The sequence below is a fragment of the Cibotium barometz genome, chromosome 51, assembly GCF_041138505.1.
Source record: "Cibotium barometz isolate CiBa-2024 chromosome 51, ASM4113850v1, whole genome shotgun sequence".
In the NCBI taxonomy this organism is placed as follows: Eukaryota; Viridiplantae; Streptophyta; class Polypodiopsida; order Cyatheales; family Cibotiaceae; genus Cibotium; species Cibotium barometz.
In genome coordinates this window covers 11,120,898-11,141,394 of record NC_141096.1, presented here as the reverse complement: position 1 = coordinate 11,141,394, position 20,497 = coordinate 11,120,898, and the positions used below count along the sequence as shown (strand labels likewise).

At 39.4% G+C, this 20,497-nt stretch overlaps 1 protein-coding gene across 1 annotated transcript; it reads left to right on the top strand.

Moving 5' to 3' along the window:
* Positions 1-1,645: 1,645 nt before the first annotated feature.
* On the top strand, positions 1,646-8,256 carry LOC147609316 (cytochrome P450 704B1-like). Its single transcript, XM_086787773.1, has 6 exons — positions 1,646-2,215; positions 3,085-3,300; positions 4,143-4,442; positions 5,812-6,186; positions 7,197-7,400; positions 7,568-8,256. The coding sequence occupies exons 1-6, from the start codon at positions 1,799-1,801 to the stop codon at positions 7,742-7,744; spliced, it is 1,689 nt and encodes a 562-aa protein (XP_086643899.1). The 5' UTR covers positions 1,646-1,798; the 3' UTR covers positions 7,745-8,256.
* The last annotated feature ends 12,241 nt before the right edge of the window (positions 8,257-20,497 follow it).

Sequence of the window (20,497 nt, the reverse complement as noted above, 5' to 3'; positions counted from 1 at the left end):
TCTTTCATTATAACCACGTCCCTTTTGCAAAGATAAATACAATCATAGATGCTTGATTACACATGTTACACAACTATCATGAGATATAATAAACATTGAATTTTGGGAGAATCTCCACTCATAATTTCTTATTCTTTTGAACAAATCTCATTAAGTTTATTACAAAGGGTGAACTAATACTTAACAGACATAGATCTAAGTAAATACTTATCTTTTAATAAAGTTGGAATAATTTACGAGTCAAATGCCCCAAATGCATGCATAGTTGTGTAAACTATAGATGCAATAACAAAGAGAAAGAGAATACCTCATAAGACTTTTAGAATATAGGATCTTGTAAAAGAAGATACTACCTTTTAGTAGTAGGTCCAAATCAACAATTTGCCCTAAAGAAGATGCACACTCCCAAAAATATGGATAGCACTTTTTAAGTATTGTTTCACAAGAACAAATCATGTTTATGGTTTGAGAATGACTTAGCACTTCATTTTGATGGTTACATATGTCATTTACTATGTTTTGGAGTCGTGGTGGGATTTTAGTAAGTACATGTCACAAAGAGTTGCCATATTGACCTTGTCCAACTTAAGATACATGGTGCATGTGCATAGTTTCATATGCTTTATTGGATGGTGGGAAAAGAAAATGTTAGTTTGATTATAAAACTAAAAGTAAATGGAACTCTATGTGTTTCTTTTGGTGGATTATCTTGTTGCTTCTTGATTATGTAGGCACAATGTTTAGAATCATATTTGAGGTGGTGCAATACAAGATCCTAAGCCAACCTAAGGGAAGACGGGGATACAACAAGCATACGGTAGATTAAGGTAAGCCAAACTATGGAGATGTAAGAAGGAGGGGGGAGGTGTGTAGGGGGGGGGTGGCTGCTGGGGGTAAAGCATGTGGTAATGGATCAACGTCATGTGTGACGTTACTAGAGGCAAGAGGTCCTTGGCTCTCAAGGGCATATTGGGGCATGTGTAAACGCCCTAGTGACAAAGAAAAGGTGGGAATAGTGTGTAAATGTCCTAGAAGCTTCTAGTATCACAAAAAAATTTATTAAAAATAGCTGCTTATACTACAGGTCTTGACAATTTTGTCCACACACAATGGTCAGTGAGTGATCTCTTTTTTTGTGTTTGCATGCCCCACGCACGCGTGAGCATGCTTCTCTCTTAGAAAAAAGAGAAATGAAGATGTCGAACATTTCAACATAATTATAAAAAGCCATATTCATTATTGTGCCCAATCAACCTAACATCCAAATTCACTCTCAAAATCACTCTAATCATTTTAAATTACTAAAATTAGTCCTTTTAATGCAAGGTCTTTCTTTTTATACATGTTTAATTATGTTTATTTTTGCAATAATGCTCTAAATGGTAAACACCACAATTCAAGGGGACAAAAAAAAATCCCTCCTCCTTTTTTGCTTTGATTTTGTACTTATCTCTGTCTTGGAGTACTCTTACTGTCTCACTAAAGTCAATAGAGGAGACATGCAATGACAAAGATAGGTCTAGTCAAGCATGCCTGGCCAGCTTTTGGTTTCATATTGCCACGAGTTCCAACCCCCTTTGTTTTTAACACGTGCCCTACAATGCATGTGGGCACTATATAAAGATCCCAATTTCATGGCTCAATTAGTCCTATTATTTTATCCAATCACTTATCACGTGGGCTCTAATGCAAGCCCCAATTTTCTACTTGCATTAATCAACAATTTATACCGATGTATTTCTAAATCTTCACAGAATCCAGTCTCAATTTCATTGATTCTAGGCTTTAGATCATTGCAATGGAAGCATCTGATTCATGCATGTACTACTCTAGTGACATAATTAATCACTCTAGTTACTCAATTAATACTAGTGCAAATTCACCCAATGCATCGATGGTGTACTCTCACATAGCCGGATTGATTTGGGTTTTCAATGTGATGGCAATTGTGATGGCCCTGTCATGGTGGGTTTATGTGCACAATTGCAGGCAAATTATTCTTGGCAAGGGCAAGAATCCAAAGGCATGGCCAATAATGGGCTCTCACTATGAAGCTTCTCTTAATTTCCACCGTCTGCATGACTGGTGCCACTCTTTCTTCACCCCTCAACACCGCACTGTGGAGCTCAAATTCTTCTCAACTCGGATTTACCTCACTGTGGATCCCGCCAATGTGGAGCACATACTCAAGACCAACTTCCGTAACTATCCTAAGGTCGATTACCGCTAATCTGTCTAGTTTCCTTTGATTGCACCCTGTTTAATTGCGTGCAATCTCGTCGATTTACAATGGTTTTAATCATCCGCCCTAAATTTTGATAATATAATCAGTAGTTTAATTTAGTCGAGTTTCATTCAGCTGTTATAGTTTGATTGCAGTTTCTCTTCTAGCCTAAATTATACATTACGTCGCCAATTCAATGTAAGGTTCTGCAAGCATACTCCGAATTTTGATCAGTTAATCAAGTTATTGAGCACATCAATCATGTTTTCTTTAACTACTAACTCCAATTAATTCAAATGAAGCTGCTGTAAGGTTTAGTGAGGGGTTAAGGAGGTCTTCAACTAGATTAATATGTGGGTTAGGCTTATACATACATAATCATTGACCTAATTTGTCTTCCAAATTTATTCGAGTATAAGCTGGCTTAATTTCATTGAGCATGCTAATCATGTTTTCTTTAACTACTTACTTAAATTGATTCAAATGAAGCTGCTCGAAGGTTTAGTGAGGCGTTAAGAAAGAAGGTCTTGAGCAGATCAGTATGTGGTCTCAGTTAATTATACCTGGCACATAATTATTGACCAAATTTGGCTATTCCAGTTTTTTTTTAGTATTATAAGCTGGCTTAATTTGTTGTGCCCGTTTGAGAAAACGAAATTATTTCTAGTGGAAACACACTGATCATAAACTAAACGTCTTTTTTTAATTCTCCGTGGTTAAATCAGGTTAAATTTTGAAAGAGGAAATTAATAACGTATGATCAAAGTTAATTAAATTGCAATTATGTTGAAGCGCTCGATGAGTAAGTAGCTAGTAAGTGCAATTAATTCTTGTTTAGTTGGTGTTTGGATTTGATTCAGGGAGAGAAGACGAGACAGAAAATGCATGATATGTTGGGCGATGGCATTTTCAATGCAGACGGAGACATGTGGAAAAAGCAGCGTAGGATTGCAAATGCAGTATTTTGCGGCAAAACCCTAAAAGATTTCAGCTTGAAATCCTTCCGAGAGGATACCCTCCACCTGCTCGCCATCCTCGACTCTGCAGAAAAATCAAAACAACCCATCAACTTGCAAGTAATTATACGTTAATTTCCACCTTTAATCTCACTGATTAGCGCTAATTCTCCTGTCGTACTTCTCCGCATATCAAAGATTTTAGAAGATTTGCGATATCAGCGATTTGTAGCTAAACTAATCAATTACATGCTGTGATCAGTTATAAATAATCTCGTTTTTGTTTGAAGGAAAATGAATACTATTGTTTTTTTTTAAAAGAGTTATGAATAGATTAATTTGCAGATTTAAGGGAGACGAATACTAGTAACTTGTAAATATTTTTTTATCGCTTTACTAAAATTCGGCTGTAAAAAGAAAAAAATTTATGAATAACTTAATTTACAATTTTTTGTTATACTAAATTAAATTGACTTGAATTTTTTTTTTTGGAGAAGACTGTAAGATTAAAAATTGACTTGATACAAAAATCTAGTGCTTAATTGAACTGATATAGGAAACCCATTGCGAGTAACAAATCTTACCGAGGTAAATTTAACGACAGGAAATTGAATCGTAATTGCATTCATAATTTGCTAATGGCAAATCTTACTGAGCTAATTATAATGACCGGGAGTTATTGCTAATTAAATGAGCTAAACATAAATTGCTATCTTGATTAGTATAATTACAGCAATGGCAATTGCAAATTAGGTCATTTCAGAGCTAGATTTCACAAGCATTAGGTTAATGCATTGAGTTATTGCGATGACAAGTTCTAATCAGTGATCACTGAATGGAGAAGTCTGCAATTAATACTGCTTAGTACGAAGTTAATCGATTGAAGCACAGGAAGATTACTGCAAAATCAAGCGATAATTAAGTGAGCGAGTTAACATAATGATGATTTATGAACAATGCAGGAATTATTGATGGGTATGACGATGGATTCCATTAGCAGGGTGGGATTTGGGATCCACACAGGGAGCGGCATGTCCCCATCAGTACTGCCAGCCATTAATACTTTTACAAAAGCATTCGACACGGCTAATGCGATGATTAGCACGCGCTTTGTGAACGTGTGGTGGAAGCTCCACAAGTTTCTAAAAGTGGGCAGAGAGAGGACGTTGATGCAAGAGCTGCGCAAGCTCAACGCCTTCACCACACACATCATCGCTAAGAGACGAGCAGAAATCGACGGCCACTGCAACAACACGATTAGGGTATTTGCATTAATTATGATCACTGCACTTAATCACATCCATCCTTCTTCTTCCACTGTGTAATTTAATCATCTCTGATCTCCTTCAAGTGTGCTTAATCATTCAATTGAGCCATGAACTAGTCATTAGTGGAATTAATTATGCAACTGCTTTGTGCTCTGATTAATATCTTCCTTCCATTGTGCTTCATCCATTCACTAGTGCTTGAGCATTCAACAATTCAGGCATGCATCGCTTAAGTACGCTTAATACCATTACCTAGTTAACTTAATGAAATGCATCAGGCATTTACTTCACATAATCCAATGCGTTTTGATTTTTAAATCATTTCCTTTTAAAGTGTGTTAATGACCAACCGAGACACAATATATAATTGGGCTATGGATTTACAGTAATTGCACATAATCTGACTCATTGGCCTTGTGGTCTGATTAATCATTCATCAGGCCGCTGCATCACAATTAAGGTATGCATCAGTGCATATAATCCGATGCGTTAAGCTCGTCTAAATAGAGTTACTGCCCATCGACCTTCATAAATTAAGCTTGAAATTGTGCATGCTGGGACTTGCAGGGCTAATTAGATTAATTTAGTAAAAGCTTTAATTCTCCAATAATTGAATGCGCTCAATAATTATACAAAAAGTGAAGGATACTGGCTTAGTTTCTTGTAATTAAATTATGTTGGTGTAATTTAGTTTAATTATGATGTGATTAAGCTTTTCTGTATTGGCATGGTTTCACTATCAAGCAAAGATTGCATTTGTCAGTTTTGTTTTTCTTTTCCCCTATTTTTTTTTGTTTTTTTTTTTCTGTGAAGTCAAGCCTTGTCTTCTATCAAGTCAAGCTTCTGTTGTTTTCTTTCATCAAGTCAAGCTTTTGTTTGTATGTGGTCATGTTTTTCCCAGTAATTGGTGTGTAGTTGCTTTCCTCTACCAAGTCAAGCATCTGTTGTATATATATATTATAGTGTGTATTATATATTATAGTGTGTATAGTGTGTATATATATATTATATATTATAGTGTTTATATATATATATATATATTATAGTGTGTGTATATATATATAATATTTCAATGCAAAAGAATCTTACCCAGCTTGGTTTGATATACTATTTCAATCCAACAGTATATCAAAGCAAGCTGGGTGGGATTCTTTTGCATTGAAAAACAAGATCAAAATGCAACCAATGCTTGACTTATTATATATATATATTTGTATGTATGCATGCATGCATGCATGCATGTATGTATATCTTTCTCTCTCTCTCTCTCTCTCTCACTCAGAGACACGCGTCCACAGGCGCACAATCTGACCACCGCCTGTTGATCACGCGAGATTAATTTTGGAACTGATCGATTGAACAGGTAAAGGAAGACCTTCTGTCAAAGCTAATGGAGATTGATGGAGGTGGTGGTGGTAGCGGCGGCGGCGGCGACAAGGGACTAAGGGACGCCATCTTGAACTTTGTGCTAGCAGGGAGGGACACAACGGCGGTGACAATGTCATGGTTTATATACAACGTGTGTAGGAAGAGAGAGGTGGCGGAGGCGGTGTACAAAGAGGTGGCGGCGGCGGTGATGGGCGTGCATGGGGAGGAGGCGCCCACCAACTCAGCTGGTCGAGGGGCGCTAAGCTTTGAGGAGGTGGCGGATCGCCTGAGTTTTGAAGCGCTCGCCAACATGCATTACCTACACGCTGCCCTCACGGAGACCTTGCGCTTGCACCCTGCCGTCCCTAGGGTACTCTCCCTTTCTTTTTTTTCCCCTTTTTAAAAAAAAAACATTAATCATATATCTTATTATTATTATTATTATACATGATGCCCCCTTCTCAAAGCTTTCCTAATAACACATGTTCTTTCTTTCTTTTCTCTCTCTCTCTCTCTCTCTCTCTCTCTCTCTCTCTCTCACTTCACATCTCAAGCTCCTTTTTGTTTCAACTGAAAATTAATTTTGCCTCGTTCTGTTTCAACTCAACATAATATTTATGATCAGCTTACACACGACCGACATAGCCTCTCCACATATACCTCCCCATCCCAAACTTCAAAAGTTATGATGCTTTCATCACACAAATAGCCTCTACACATATGCCTCCCTATTATAAAGTTAAAAATTTGATGCTTGCACTCCACCCCTCTCGGCTTGGACAGACAATGTTGCCCATCAGTTAGAAAGTTTCACTTTCTATACTCTCTTTTAAATTAAAGCAGCAGTAGCACTCGTGCTTCGATATTCTCTTTCTAAATTCGAGGATGGGGGTTCTAATCCTTGTTGTAGAGAGTGCTTAGGCCACCCATAGAGAGGCTTTCATGATGGGGGTTCTCATTAGTGTAGAGAAATATAAACACATATTCCCATTTGTGATCTACCTAGCTACTAAGACGTCCACCTTATCCATAACCCAAAAAATTACCTAAGATCACTATCATTTCAAACATTAAAAAGCCCCTAAACAAAGGCCCACCAAAAATTCAAAGCTTATTAATTTTTAAACAAGTTAGAAATAATAAATTGAACCAAATTATAGGGCCCTTTTAATAGTGTTGCCTTAAAAACAATGACATATACATGTAGTTCATCATGTTTGTTTGCGTGAGAAACAATATTTCTTTAGCTCAAAAAGTATGCTTTCACAATTTTCAACCTTTGTAATAGCTAAATATGTTTGATTGCAAATACAAGAACAAAGCTATTATAATACTCTAGACTAGTTACACTATATGCTAACTTTGCTATTTATTTTTTAGGATACCAAAGTTGCAATCCATGATGATGTTCTCCCTGACGAAACTGTCATCAAGGCAGGGGATCATGTGGCATTTGTTCCATATTCCATGGGACGAATGGAATTCTTATGGGGGAGTGATGCCCTTGAATTCAAGCCCGAACGTTGGTTGAAGGTTGATGGTTCATTTAATCCAGCATCACCGTTTAAGTTTACCGCATTTCAGGTAATGGAAAACCACAATCGCACTCTAGAACAAAACTTTTCAAGATTATTCCATAATTAATTGCATTTTTAGTATTCATCCATGCTCCATGATCATTCATGCTTGTTTTTATTTCTTCCCTTGGTTGAAAAAGTAATTTATGTTAATAGTTTGGATGCACATTGTAGGCTGGCCCAAGGATGTGTTTGGGAAAGGATTGGGCATACTTGCAAATGAAGATGACAATGGCACTACTCTTGTTTTTCTTCGAGTTTAGACTTGTACCCAATCATGTAGTAAAATATCGAATCATGATGGTTTTGGCAATGGCCAATGGTCTCCAAGTAACTGTACATAGGCGATAGACTCTCTAGTTCTCATGACATGGAGCTAGTTGTGACCCCACTAAGAGATGATGAGGTTAACTTTTCCACCCAACATGCTTAAAATTCAAACTATAACCATTCACTCTTAGAAGTTGAACACATGACCATCTCTTAGTGACCCCACATGCTCAATTCAAACTATCCCATTCACTCTTAGAAGTTGAGCACATGACTATCTTTCGAATCAGTGGTAGTCATTATAGAGATGGTCAATTCCTTAGACTTTAGAATTTTCTCATCACCAATTGGCTTCCACGATTCTCTTACATGGATTTGTATAATACAAACTAGTCAGGAAGAGAGAAAATTAGTAGGTGGGTCAATGAAATATCCCCAAATTTTCATTGATTTCGCAACCTTAGGTGAAAAAGGAGACAATAAAGAAAGTTCAGATAACTTTCAAGACAACTAGCTAGTATCTAGGACCCCAAAGTCATTGTAATTTCTATTTCCTTCTCAAGGAGAATAAAAATTTATTGCCTCATTTTCAAGGAATTGATTTTAACTACTTCGACATCAATTATTTAACCTATGGAAATTTAAAAGTTTCTTTTCATGCCTTTTTATTTAACCTATGCAAATTTAAAGGTTTATTTTTAAGCCTTTTTTGGGGGGGTTCCGATGTTAAGAAATATGCTTCTTCTTTGTGAGTTACATTTTAGAGTGATTGGTGATAGTGCTAAGTTTAGTGATTGGTGATAATGCTAAGTTTTGTAGCTTTATTAATTCCTATGAAAGTTAAGTAGGTTCTTCTAATTAAAATTTAATGGAGATGTAGTAAAATAATTTTAATGTGGAGGTACTATCTACATGATCTTATTATAAATATTCTTTTTCCTTTTTCAAAAGGTATATAGAAAGGTAGTTACAAGAGGATGTTCCATCTTTGTGCACATGCTAAGACTAGGATTATCTGTTATAGAACCTTAAAAAAATACATCTATTGAAAGTAGTGTAATAATACACATAATAGTGGAAGCAGGATCAAGATAATATAAAAAGCACTGAATTGCAGAAAGAGGAGAGTAAATAATATTACTACTAGCAAACTTTGATTACAAACTGATGGCAGTTCTGCTCACCCATGTGCTCTGGGTAGGGAGATTTGATGGCGATTTAGACCGACTCCGGATGGATAATGTCTTGTTTACGAGAGTGCTTGAACTCAATGAACTCGATGATTAACTAACGCTGCCAAACTAGTCTATATAAAGTGGAGAGTAAACAATATTGTTACTTGGCAAACTTTGATTACAACTGATGGTTTTCTGTCCACCCATGTGCTTGAGTAAGGAGCTTTGATGGCGATCTCGATAGACTCTTGACAAAGGATGTCTTGCTTACAAGAGTGCTTGAAGAGAATAAACTCAATGATTAACTAATCATGTCAAACTAGTCTATATATAGTACCCATCGGCAACCTAGGTTCAAAATGACTAACTAACCAATTATATCATCCATTTGGGAGCATTCTATACTACAACTAAGTTAGCACAGCTCTCCCATGACCATCTGGACCCTCAAACAAGGCCCCACAACCTGATATCAATGTGTCCTTGGTTTGTTGTCCAACAACTAATGTGGTCACATAGACTACATAAGTCCTAACCATCTAGCCATATTTGGCCACTATCGAGTGTCTAAATTAAGAATTGTCGGGTATCTGGGTGCTCACCTACAACTGCTACTCTTTATATAAGGGGCCTTATAAAATAGAGCACATATGTAACCCATAGTACTAACACGATGGTAAAGCATTGTGCAAATGCTTTTTCAACACCCCTCCTCAATGTCCACCCAGAGGTGAACTACCTTGTTGGTCCAATGCCGAGTTGATGAAAGATGTCACTTGAGCAAATCTCTCCCTAGAGCCTTTGTGAAAATGTTTGCACAATTCTCTGTTAGTAGGCATAATAGACAAGCTCCTCCTGTCCATCCATAATAAGTTCATGCATATAATGATATTGTATCTCAATGTTCTTCATGATGCGAGCATGAAACATCAGGTTCTTAGCAATTACCATGCAACTTTGATTATCATATAGCAACACTATCACTCCCTTTTGAGCCACACCCATGTCTCCTAAAATTCTTCTCAACCAAACTACATATGAAGCAAAGCGTGCTGCCTTGTACTCAATCTCCATAGAAGAAAGTGCCACTACTATAGGCTACTTCTTGTTGATCCATGATGTAATTCCACACCCAATAAGAAAGAAGTAACCAGAAACAAATATCTTGCCGATCCATGATGTAATTCCATATCTAATAAGACAGAACTAACCAGAAATAGATTTCTTACTATCACAATCTCCTTCCCAATTTGAGTCACTAAATCTAATCAGGAATTGACCGATTTATAAAAGATGCCATACCCAATGGTACCTTTGATGTATGTTACCACACACATCCCTACCTTCCAGTGGTTCTCTCAGGGATGATTTGCGAACTTGCTAAGGACACCAACTACAAAGCTGATGGCAGTGAAGATTTCGTCTGAATCTTGCCATACCTCAATCCCCAAATAGAAATGTATAAGCCTAAGATCTGTCATGTCAAACTTTGAACTCCACATCTTCTGTGTATACCGAGCCTTCTCTTCATGGTTCCCCATCATAATGAGGTCATCCACATAAAGGACAATGATAACGTATATGCCTTGCTCATAGAAAATATATGAATTTAAATGTAACGAGCTTTTAGAAAGATAAATACTTATAATGAAAGCATATATCCATTGGTACCATGCTCGAGGGGCCCGAGGGGCCTATTTCAGCCCTGTAGAATGCCTTCCAAAGTCTGCATGCTTTTGTTTTATGAGTCTATCATTCTTAACTCGGGAACACTATGCTGAGTACTGGTCATTTGCTATGATCAAATCTTTGGTGGGTTTAAGGAAGTGTGGTTTGATGCACTAGAGCAAGTTTGAAAATGGATTCAAGCATGTTTTTGCTCACGTCTCATGTGTTCACGTTTATATCTCGACTTATGTTTGTAGGCTCACACATGCTCACGTGTATAGGTTCACATATGTAGGATCATGTCTGCATGCTCACACATGTCTAGGTTCACATATATAAGTTCACGCCTCTAGACTCAAAGGTTTATATTAAAGGTCTTTAGTGCTTCTGGAGTAGGTCTAAAAATGGTTTTAGGCACGCTTTTTTTCTTGGCTAGGCTTACATCTATTGGCTCACATCTCACATGTCCAAGTTCATGCCTCTAGACTCACGTATGCAGGCTCACATATCCATATTTATGCTTGCATGCTAACGTGTCTAGGTTCACATATATAGGTTCATGCCTCTAGCCTCCCGTCTATAAGCTCATGTATGTAGGATCACATATGTAGGTTCATGCCTCTAGAATCACGTCTACAGGCTCACATATGTTGGTTCACGCTTGTATGCTCACGTATCTAGGTTCACATATGGAGGTTCACAACTCTAGTCTTTTGTCTGTAGGCTCACATATGTAGGATCACATTGCATGTTAATGTGTGTCTAGGTTCACGTCTCTAGGCTTACGTCTATAGGCTCATGTGTCCAAGTTCACATCTTTTTTGTATGAACTAGGCTCACATACTTTCCTTTTATGAAATAAGCCTACTTGAGGCATGGACTCTGAGGGCCTGTGCCTATGATAGGTTTGGTGTGCACTTATTGCATAATAATTTCCCATAGTTACAAGGATAAGAATTCCCTAGTAATTCAAAGGGCAATAACTTTCCTTGGAATTTGTAGCTAGTACTGATTGTATGATGGAAAAATCCTCATACATAAGTAGGTATGTCCTCATAAATCTTCAAAGGACATGACTAGGTAGCTAGTACTGATTATATGATGGGAAAATCCTCAAAGGACATGAGTAGGCATGTCCTTACAAGTCTTCAAGGTAGTAATAATTAGTCACTTGTAAGGACATGAGTAGGCATGTCCTTACAAGTCTTCAAGGTAGTAATAATTAGTTAATACAATGTTAGATATACCTACCTCTAGACTCAAGCTTGTAGGTTCACGTTTATAGCCTCATGCCTCTAGACTCACATCTCATGTCTGAGGTCTTTAAGCGCATGCCTCTAGCGTTCATGTCTTCGAGTTCATGTTTGCAGGCTCATGCTCTAGAGACTCACGTCTCATAGACTAATCTCTGCAGGGTCATGCCTCTAGAACCACGTCTGTAGGCTCAAGTATGTCTCTAGGCTCACGTCTGATGTGTCCAAAATCACATCTTTTTGCGTAGAACTATGTCACGTCCCTAATTGAGAGCTAGTTTAGCTTGTTTTTTGGAGTTTTTTGAGACTTTTAGGACTAGATGGGAGGTGATTAAGGATCCCAATCCTAGCTAATGGTGGTTATGCAAGTGTTTAAGTGTTTCTTAATTGTTTTTTTTTAAATTTTGCATGCTTCTAATCTTTCAATTCCAACAATGCATGATTAACAATCCTAGCTAACCTGAGAGCCAGTTTAGCTTGGTTTTTGGAGTTTTTTGACTTGTTGGAAGGTGATTGGGTGTTTGCAAGATGAGGTTATCTAGTTTCATTTAGTGGGTGCCCTTGGCTTTAGCCTGAAAACATGCATTTTTTCAAGAAGAATAGCCAATCTCTCCTAGTTAGCCAAGGAGTTTTACTTCAAGGTCTTCTAATGAAACATCATATGCAAAGTTGGGCACCTAAAACTATAATCTGATGGAGTATCCAATAATTACAAATCCCCCTTTTTTTGGAAACCAAAATTGTATATAGGCCCAGTCGGAGGTTTAGAGCGGTACACTGAATGTGAGTAAATTACCTATAAATTTTACATTATTACTCATATGATGTTTCCACTTTGCATATTACAAATTAAAATAACATAGAGCTTAACTTGATTTATCGAGTAATTTTTGATGTGTTCTACTATTTTCTATATTATTTAAAAGGTATTAGAATTATTAAAAAGCATACTATTTTATCCTCCCACCACATCTACCATTTAAAATGCTCAATTTGTATGGATCTAGTGATGATTAGATTGGGAAAGATTAGTAGAATGTGGGTCTAAGGTAAAATTATAAATCTAATGGTTGGATTTTTATAGATTTACTTTGGAAAATTTGTTATGACTGTTAGAGGCCCGTTATATCAATTGTAATTTAATTCCAGAAAATCAAATATTGAATCTTTCAATATAAAAACTCTAGGGATCAATATACTTGTTGCCATGAATTTTGAAATTTTTTTTTGGCTTAATTTGAGTATGGGAAGGTCCATTTTCAATCCTCCCAAGTGAAAATTCCCATATTGTGTCCACTCTCCCCTTTTCAAGTCTAAAACCAATCCTAGTTAGGTTTGGAAATCTAGGCTTGGTAAACTTCAAAGCCTAAATATCATTCCATGTGTGAGGCTTGGGTAGGCACAAATCTTATATATGCATGCCACTTTATGTCCACATCAACTTCAAGAGGATCCACATAAGCAGCTTGCCACCTCACCTTGCCACCTCCACCCTCCATGTCAACATGGTCAACCTAGTTGACTCCCCACCTCATTATCCTAGTCATCATTAATGCCACATCTTCTTTCCACCTTTGCATGCCACCTCGCACTTGGTGACATGGCATGCCACATCAGCCATAATAGTGCCACGTGTCATACACGCATGTGACACGTGGCACCTCCTTCCCACCTCCCCATTTTTTTCAAAAATATATTTTTGAAAAAGTTAACTTAGTAATTTAGAGAAATAAAATATAGAATTTTAAATAATAAAATATATATAACTTATTAATATAAAAGAATTTAAAATCACTAATTTTAAAGGATTATATTTTAGAATTAGATAAATAATATTATTTTTAAAGTTCATGTTATTTAATTTAAAAATTTAATTTTTAAAATTTAATATTTCTTGAAAATATTTTATGTGTAGGATAAACCCTCGGGGGGGGTCACTATATGTAAATCCTCTATATCACGTGCAATCAAGGCCTATTTAAAAAGTCCCTTATCTGTGAATTTTTTAGTGAATATAATGTATCCTTTCCTATTCAAATCTGTAATTTTTTTTTAAAATACAATAAATAAATCTCCTCTGTAAATATATTTCTGTAAGTTTTAAATATTTAAAATATCCTTCTATTGAACCCACGTGATACTTACATATTTATACAAGTGACCCCCCTGAGGATAAACCTTTGAATAAAAATACATTATAAAAGAAAATGTAGTTATATAATTATAAAACAAAAGATATATTTAAAGATATATTTATATATCTAGTAATGATAAATATTTAGACTTGTTAATAAATATTATTAATAATATTAATTTTTAAGTGGATAATAGTTTATCTTAATTATCTAATCAATCTTAGATAGGAAATCCAATGAGATTTGAAGTGGATAACCTATTTTTCCTATATAATCGCACATCTCTAGTACTATCCCACACTTATCTCTAGTACTATCCCATCATTGAGCCTTTATAATTTTTACTCTCTTAGCTTCCTTGAGAATGGCTTCTCAAAGTCGTAGGAGTTGGAAACGTGATAGGACTAGACTCCCCCCCCGTCCACCGAGTTCAAGAGGAGAAGAGGAAAAGGGTAGCTCGTGAGAGAAAGAGAGAGTGGAGAGCACGTCAACGAGCAACACCTTCCATTTGGCGATGATCCAAGCCTTGCTCCTCCTCTTCCACTTCCTCTCCCTCCGCCCTCTTCCCCCCCACTACCCCTTAGTTTAGATAATCCACATGAACCCGCCCTTCCTGAGCCCCCTTCTCTTCCACAAGAACCCCCCCTCCTTTGGGCGCCCATAGTGTGGATAGGAAAGAACTATCAAAGTCAGGGGCGCATCGTCGTGCCCATGCAATCTTCCATTCCTATTTCAAAGACCTCACACCATCATCACAGGCATGCGTGCTTGATGTTTTGATCGATCTACCAAACATGGCCAATTGCAGGGTGCTTTCTGGAGGTCGAAGAGAGAGAAGAGCTTGCATGGCGGTGCTACAAAGTGTTCGTCGTTCCTATACAGGTAACAAGAAGAACTCTGCGGACGCTTTGGCTGCTCGATGGGCTATTGTGGCATAAGTTGCTCCCAAATGAAGGGTAAGGTGAGTGCCACATCTCGCACATCCTTTCCATAATAGCACCACACTTAGAGTTGGGTCTATTAGACGACAAAGTTTAGATGCCAATGAGGTTGGTGCTTTGTGGGCGAGTAGTGGTTGTGTAGCTAGGCATGATCACCTACTAGATGAAACCACTAGAATCTTGATAAAAAGTTTTTGGGAGGATAATTGTCATGCCTCGCCAGTTTTCAAAGAAAGCTTTGAAGAGAGTGACAAGAGGAGTGTTCATTGAGCACGGCGCTTGCTTTCTTGAAATGACCCAAACAGAGTTGTATTCTTCATCTACATATGGTAGATCTTGATGCAAGTGACCAAGAGAGTGCCATGGCAACGTTATGAGATGATTTCACACACCAGCTCTAGAGTGGTGGGCAGTCCAGGAAGTTGCAACTCTCGTGGACAAACATACACCACGTTGTCACTTCATAGCCACATTTAGGGAGCAGATCTATCCCTATATACAGCGTAGTCTCTGTGCCAAGTGGCAGGATCGTCAGTTCCGAGAATGCCTGGCAGAGTTTCCTATTGGTATGGTTGTCTCTGTGGTTGATTTTGTAGAGAACTACACCTTCACACCTTTTCAGGAGATACAATCTAAGTATTACTTCTCGCAGGTAATGGTTATATTTCATAGTATTTGTTTCGTGTTTGAGCTATATTACTTATTTGATTTTTTGTGTCCTAATCGTCTCTCTTGCTTACCTCACCAGGTTGCTATTATGGTCCACATTAGCTATCGACATGCAGAGGCCCATGTAGATGGGATAGTGAGTACTCCCGAGGTTCGTGTCATTATTCGAGAGTATCATTTCTATATCAGTGATGATCGTTCATATGATGCACATTTTGTGCAACACTATTTTTGTCTCCATGACGATTTTTTACAAGATTGTGGGATCACACGTGGCTAGCGCGCGATGGGTTTGGTCGGATGGTTGTGGCGCACAATTCAAGTCATCACAATAATTCTATTGGCTCTACATGTAGTACTTATGGTTCTCTTATATTTGCAATTAAACTCCAACAATCTGTACTAGATTATCCGACATATTGCTCAATGCAAATACACCTTCCGTACACTTCCAAATCTGTAAACGAGCCTTCCTCAGCTCAACCACACTCCAATGAGTGTTCCAGATATCCAAAGCAGTCAACAAATTTCAATTTTGATGTAGAAAATCAACCTGTATGCATCCAAAATGAACTGGCTCACACAATCCAAGATACCCTATTTTGATGCGCTTTCCAAGGCTCCAAATTACAATGTGCAATCAAGTATGGGTAACTTGCATTGACACCTAAACAACCTCAATGTTGAATATCAACACCATCCGACATGTGTACATATTAATTATGTCAAACCCCCTTCTCTGTTTTGAGAAAAACCAAAAAAACCAGTAGTAATTTTGCTCTAATTTCTTCAATCCTTGTCCAAATTGAGCAACCAGGCATTCAACATCTTAAAGAAAACAATAACTAAGACTTTTTTTAATGGATTTATAGGTGGCATGTGCAGTTTAGTATCCTAGTGATTTGGTCATTCTTTGAGGCTGGTCACGGGAAGGGAGAGCATGATGGTGCAAGCGCGTGTGTGAAACGTGCCTTGAGGCGTCATCAACTGTAGCAGGATGCTGAGCGGTTCAGAGATGCAGGCCACGTGGTCGAGTGGTGCTCCCAACATTTGTGTGGGAGTGCAGCATCATCATATCCTAAACATGATGCTCGGATTGTCATGAGATTTTTTTGGCATGTGGATGGTGGCATGATTGACCGTAGAGCCTCCCATGATTCTGACACAGTACCTGGCACCTCGGGCTTACATTCCATCAGGAGCACGTGCATGACGGCCCCCACGATTTACACATGACGGTTTGCATGCTTTTGTGGAGCATGTATGGATGGCGATTGGTCACATTGTGCCTCGAGAGGATGGGCAGATGCATGGATACAGACAGTCCTCTCCCCGAGCACCCTTCACATCCAGTGTTGTCCAATGAGCACACATGTCCTGTGTTATGTCCTGTGTTCATGGCTAGCTATGATGACCTGACAGATTTGCTACATGACGAGGGTGATGTATTTGCTGTTATTGGCGGTGAGGGCAATAGCGAGGGAGTAGACTACTGTCTGATGAGTTGCACTAGGCCAAAGTGCATCCTTGACCAGGATACAGTGAATGATCATGGGTTTTCTTTTGACGCCCATAGCATGATTGTGGTAGGCCGGTTCTACCAATGGATTTAGCTTCATCGGGGGAGTCTTGAGTTCCAGCAAACGGAGGTGGGAGTTAGAGGCATTTCAGTTCTCCCATCTAGTGGTTGGTACCAGGCTCACTCTTGATCGAGTACAGAGCCGAAAACATAGTTCTCGCCCTCGTTTTTGGCTTTGAGTGGATGACCATGAGAGCATTCTAGAGAGCAATTGAGAGCTAGAGAGGGTGTTGCTGACTAGATCTCTATCTTGATAGTGACTAAACTCAGACTAGCTGGGTTAGCTCACTTACATTGTACTTAGATTTATTGGGAATGACTAACCTCGGAATAGCTGGGGTAGCTCATTTTCATTATGCCTTGATCTTTTGAGTAAGTGGCTAAAAACCCAGAGTGGCTGGGTTAGCTCACATTCTGATGTTTTTTATTATTATGAGTTTTTCATTATTGAGGGTCATTACATTTTAGTTGATGTTCATGGTTTTTTGATTTTTTAACACTTCGGTTATCATATTGTTTGGTGAAAATTTCCATGTCATCATATCCAAAAATGCTCCCTTGGGAAGCAAACTTTGCAAGCATGTGGGGGGGACCCACCCTCACATGCTCGCAAAGTTTGGTCCCCATCGGAGCATGTTTGGGTATGATGGTATGTGGAAGAGTGGGATTTTCCATGGCCTCTTAAGCACGAGGAGACTTGAAAAATCTGCACTGGGCGCTAATTTTACTAACCCAAACGTGCTCTGATGGGGACCAAACTTTGCAAGCATGTGGAGGTGGGTCCCCCCCACATGTTTGCAAATATTGGTCCCCATCGGAGCATGTTTGGGTATGATGGTATGGGGAAGAGCGGGATTTTCCATGGCCTCTTAAGCACCAAGAGACTTGAAAGATTCGCACACACTGGGCGCTAATTACTAGATGGGGACCAAACTTTGCAAGCAAGTGAGGGTGGGTTCCCCCCGCATGCTTGTAAAGTTTGGTGCCCATCGGAGCATGTTTGGGTACGATGGTATAGAGAAGACCAGGATTTTCCATGGCCTCTTAAGCACCAAGAGACTTGAAAAATCCGCATTGGGCGCGCTAATTGCTAACCCAAACATGCTTCAATGGTGACCAAAATTTGCAAGCATGTGGGGGTGGGACCTCCCCACATGCTTGCAAAGTTTGGTCCCCATTGGAGCATGTTTGGGTACGATGGTATGGGGAAGAGCGGGATTTTCCATGGCCTCTTAAGCACCAAGAGACTTGAAAAATCCGCACTGGTGGGCGCTAATTGCTAACCCAAAAATGCTGCGATGGTGACCAAACTTTGCAAGCATATGGGGGTGGGTGCTCCCCACATGCTTGCAAAGTTTGGTCCCCATCGGAGCATGTTTGGGTACGATGGTATGGGGAAGAGCGGGATTTTCCATGGCCTTTTAAGCACCAAGAGACTTGAAAAATCCACACTTAGAGCTAATTACTGTCCCTGCATGCTTTCAAAGTTTGGTCCCCCTCGGAGCATGTTTGGGTACGATGGTATGGGGAAGACCCGGATTTTCCATGGCCTCTTAAGCACCAAGAAACTTGAAAAATCCACCTTGGGCGCTAATTACTAACCCAAGCATGCTCCGATGGGTGGGGACCAAACTTTGCAAGCATGTGGGGGTGGGTTCCCCCCACATGCTTGCAAATTTTGGTCTCCATCAGAGCATGTTTGGGTATGATGGCATGGGAAAAGCGGGATTTTCCATGGCCTCTTAAGCACTATGAGACTTGAAAAATCCGCACTGGGCACTAATTGCTACCCCTGGCATGCTCTGATGGGTACCAAACTTTGCAAGAATGTGGGGATGGGTCCCCTCGACATACTTGCAAAGTTTGGTTCCCATCGGAGCATGTTTGGGTACGATGGTATGTGGAAGAGCGGGATTTTCCATGGTCTCTACCAAGAGACTTGAAAAATCCGCATTGGGCGCTAATTGCTAACTTAAACATGCTCCGATGGTGACCAAACTTTGCAAGCATGGGGGGATTGGCCCTCCCCACATGCTTGCAAAGTTTGGTCTCCATCGGAGCATATTTGGGTACGATGGTATAGGGAAGAGCGGATTTTTCCATGGCCTCTTAAGCACCAAGAGACTTGAAAAATCCACACTGGGTGCTATAGCTGCTAACCCAAATATACTCCGATGGTGACCAAACTTTGCAAGAATGTGGGGGGGTCCCCTCCACATGCTTGCAAAGTTTGGTCACCATTAGAGCATGTTTAGGTATGATGGTATGGGGAAGACCAAGATTTTCCATGGCCTCTTAAGCACCAAGAGACTTGAAAAATCCACACTGGGCACTAATTGGTAACCCAAACATGCTCGGATGGTGACCAAACTTTGCAAGCATGTGGGGGTAGGTTCCCCCCACATGATTGCAAAATTTGGTCCCCACATCGGAGCATGTTTGGGTACACTGGTATGGGGAAGAGCGGGATTTTCCATGGCCTCTTGAGCACCAAGAGACTTGAAAAATCCGCCCTGGGAGCTAATTACTAACCTAAGCATACTCCGATGAGGACCAAACTTTGTAAGCATGTGGGTCCCCCCACATGCTTGCAAAGTTTGGTCCCCATTGGAGCATGTTTGGGTACGATGATATGGGGAAGACCCCGATTTTCTATGGTCTCTTAAGCACCAAGAGACTTGAAAAATCCAGCCTGGGCGCTAATTACTAACCCAAGCATGCTCTGATGGGGACCAAACTTTGCAAGCATGTGGCGGTGGGTCCCTTCCACATGCTTGTAAAGTTTGGTTCCCATGGGAGTATGTTTGGGTATGATGGCATGGGGAAGAGCGGGATTTTCCATGGCCTCTTAAGCACTAAGAGACTTGAAAAATCTGCACTAGGCGCCAATTGCTACCCCAATCGTGCTCCGATATGGGGACCATACTTTGCAAGCATGTGGGGATGGGTCCCCCTGACATGCTTGCAAAGTTTGGTCCCCATCGGAGCATGTTTGGGTACGATGGTATGTGGAAGAGTGGGATTTTCCATGGCCTCTTAAGCACCAAGAGACTTGAAAAATCCGCACTGGGTGCTAATTGCTAATCCAAACATACTTCGATGGTGACCAAACTTTGAAAGCATGTGGGGGTGGGTCCCCCACATGCTTGCAAAATTTGGTCTTTATCGGAGCATGTTTGGTATGATGGTATGGTGAAAAGCGAAATTTTCCATGGCCTCTTAAGCACCAAGAGACTTGAAAAATCGGCACTGGGTGCTAGTTGCTAACCCAAACATGCTTTGATGATGACCAAACTTTGTAAGCATGTGGGGGTGGGTCCCCCCTTGCAAAGTTTGGTCACCCCCATTAGTGCATGTTTGGGTACGATGGTATGGGGAAGACTAGAATTTTCCATGGCCTCAAGCACTAAGAGA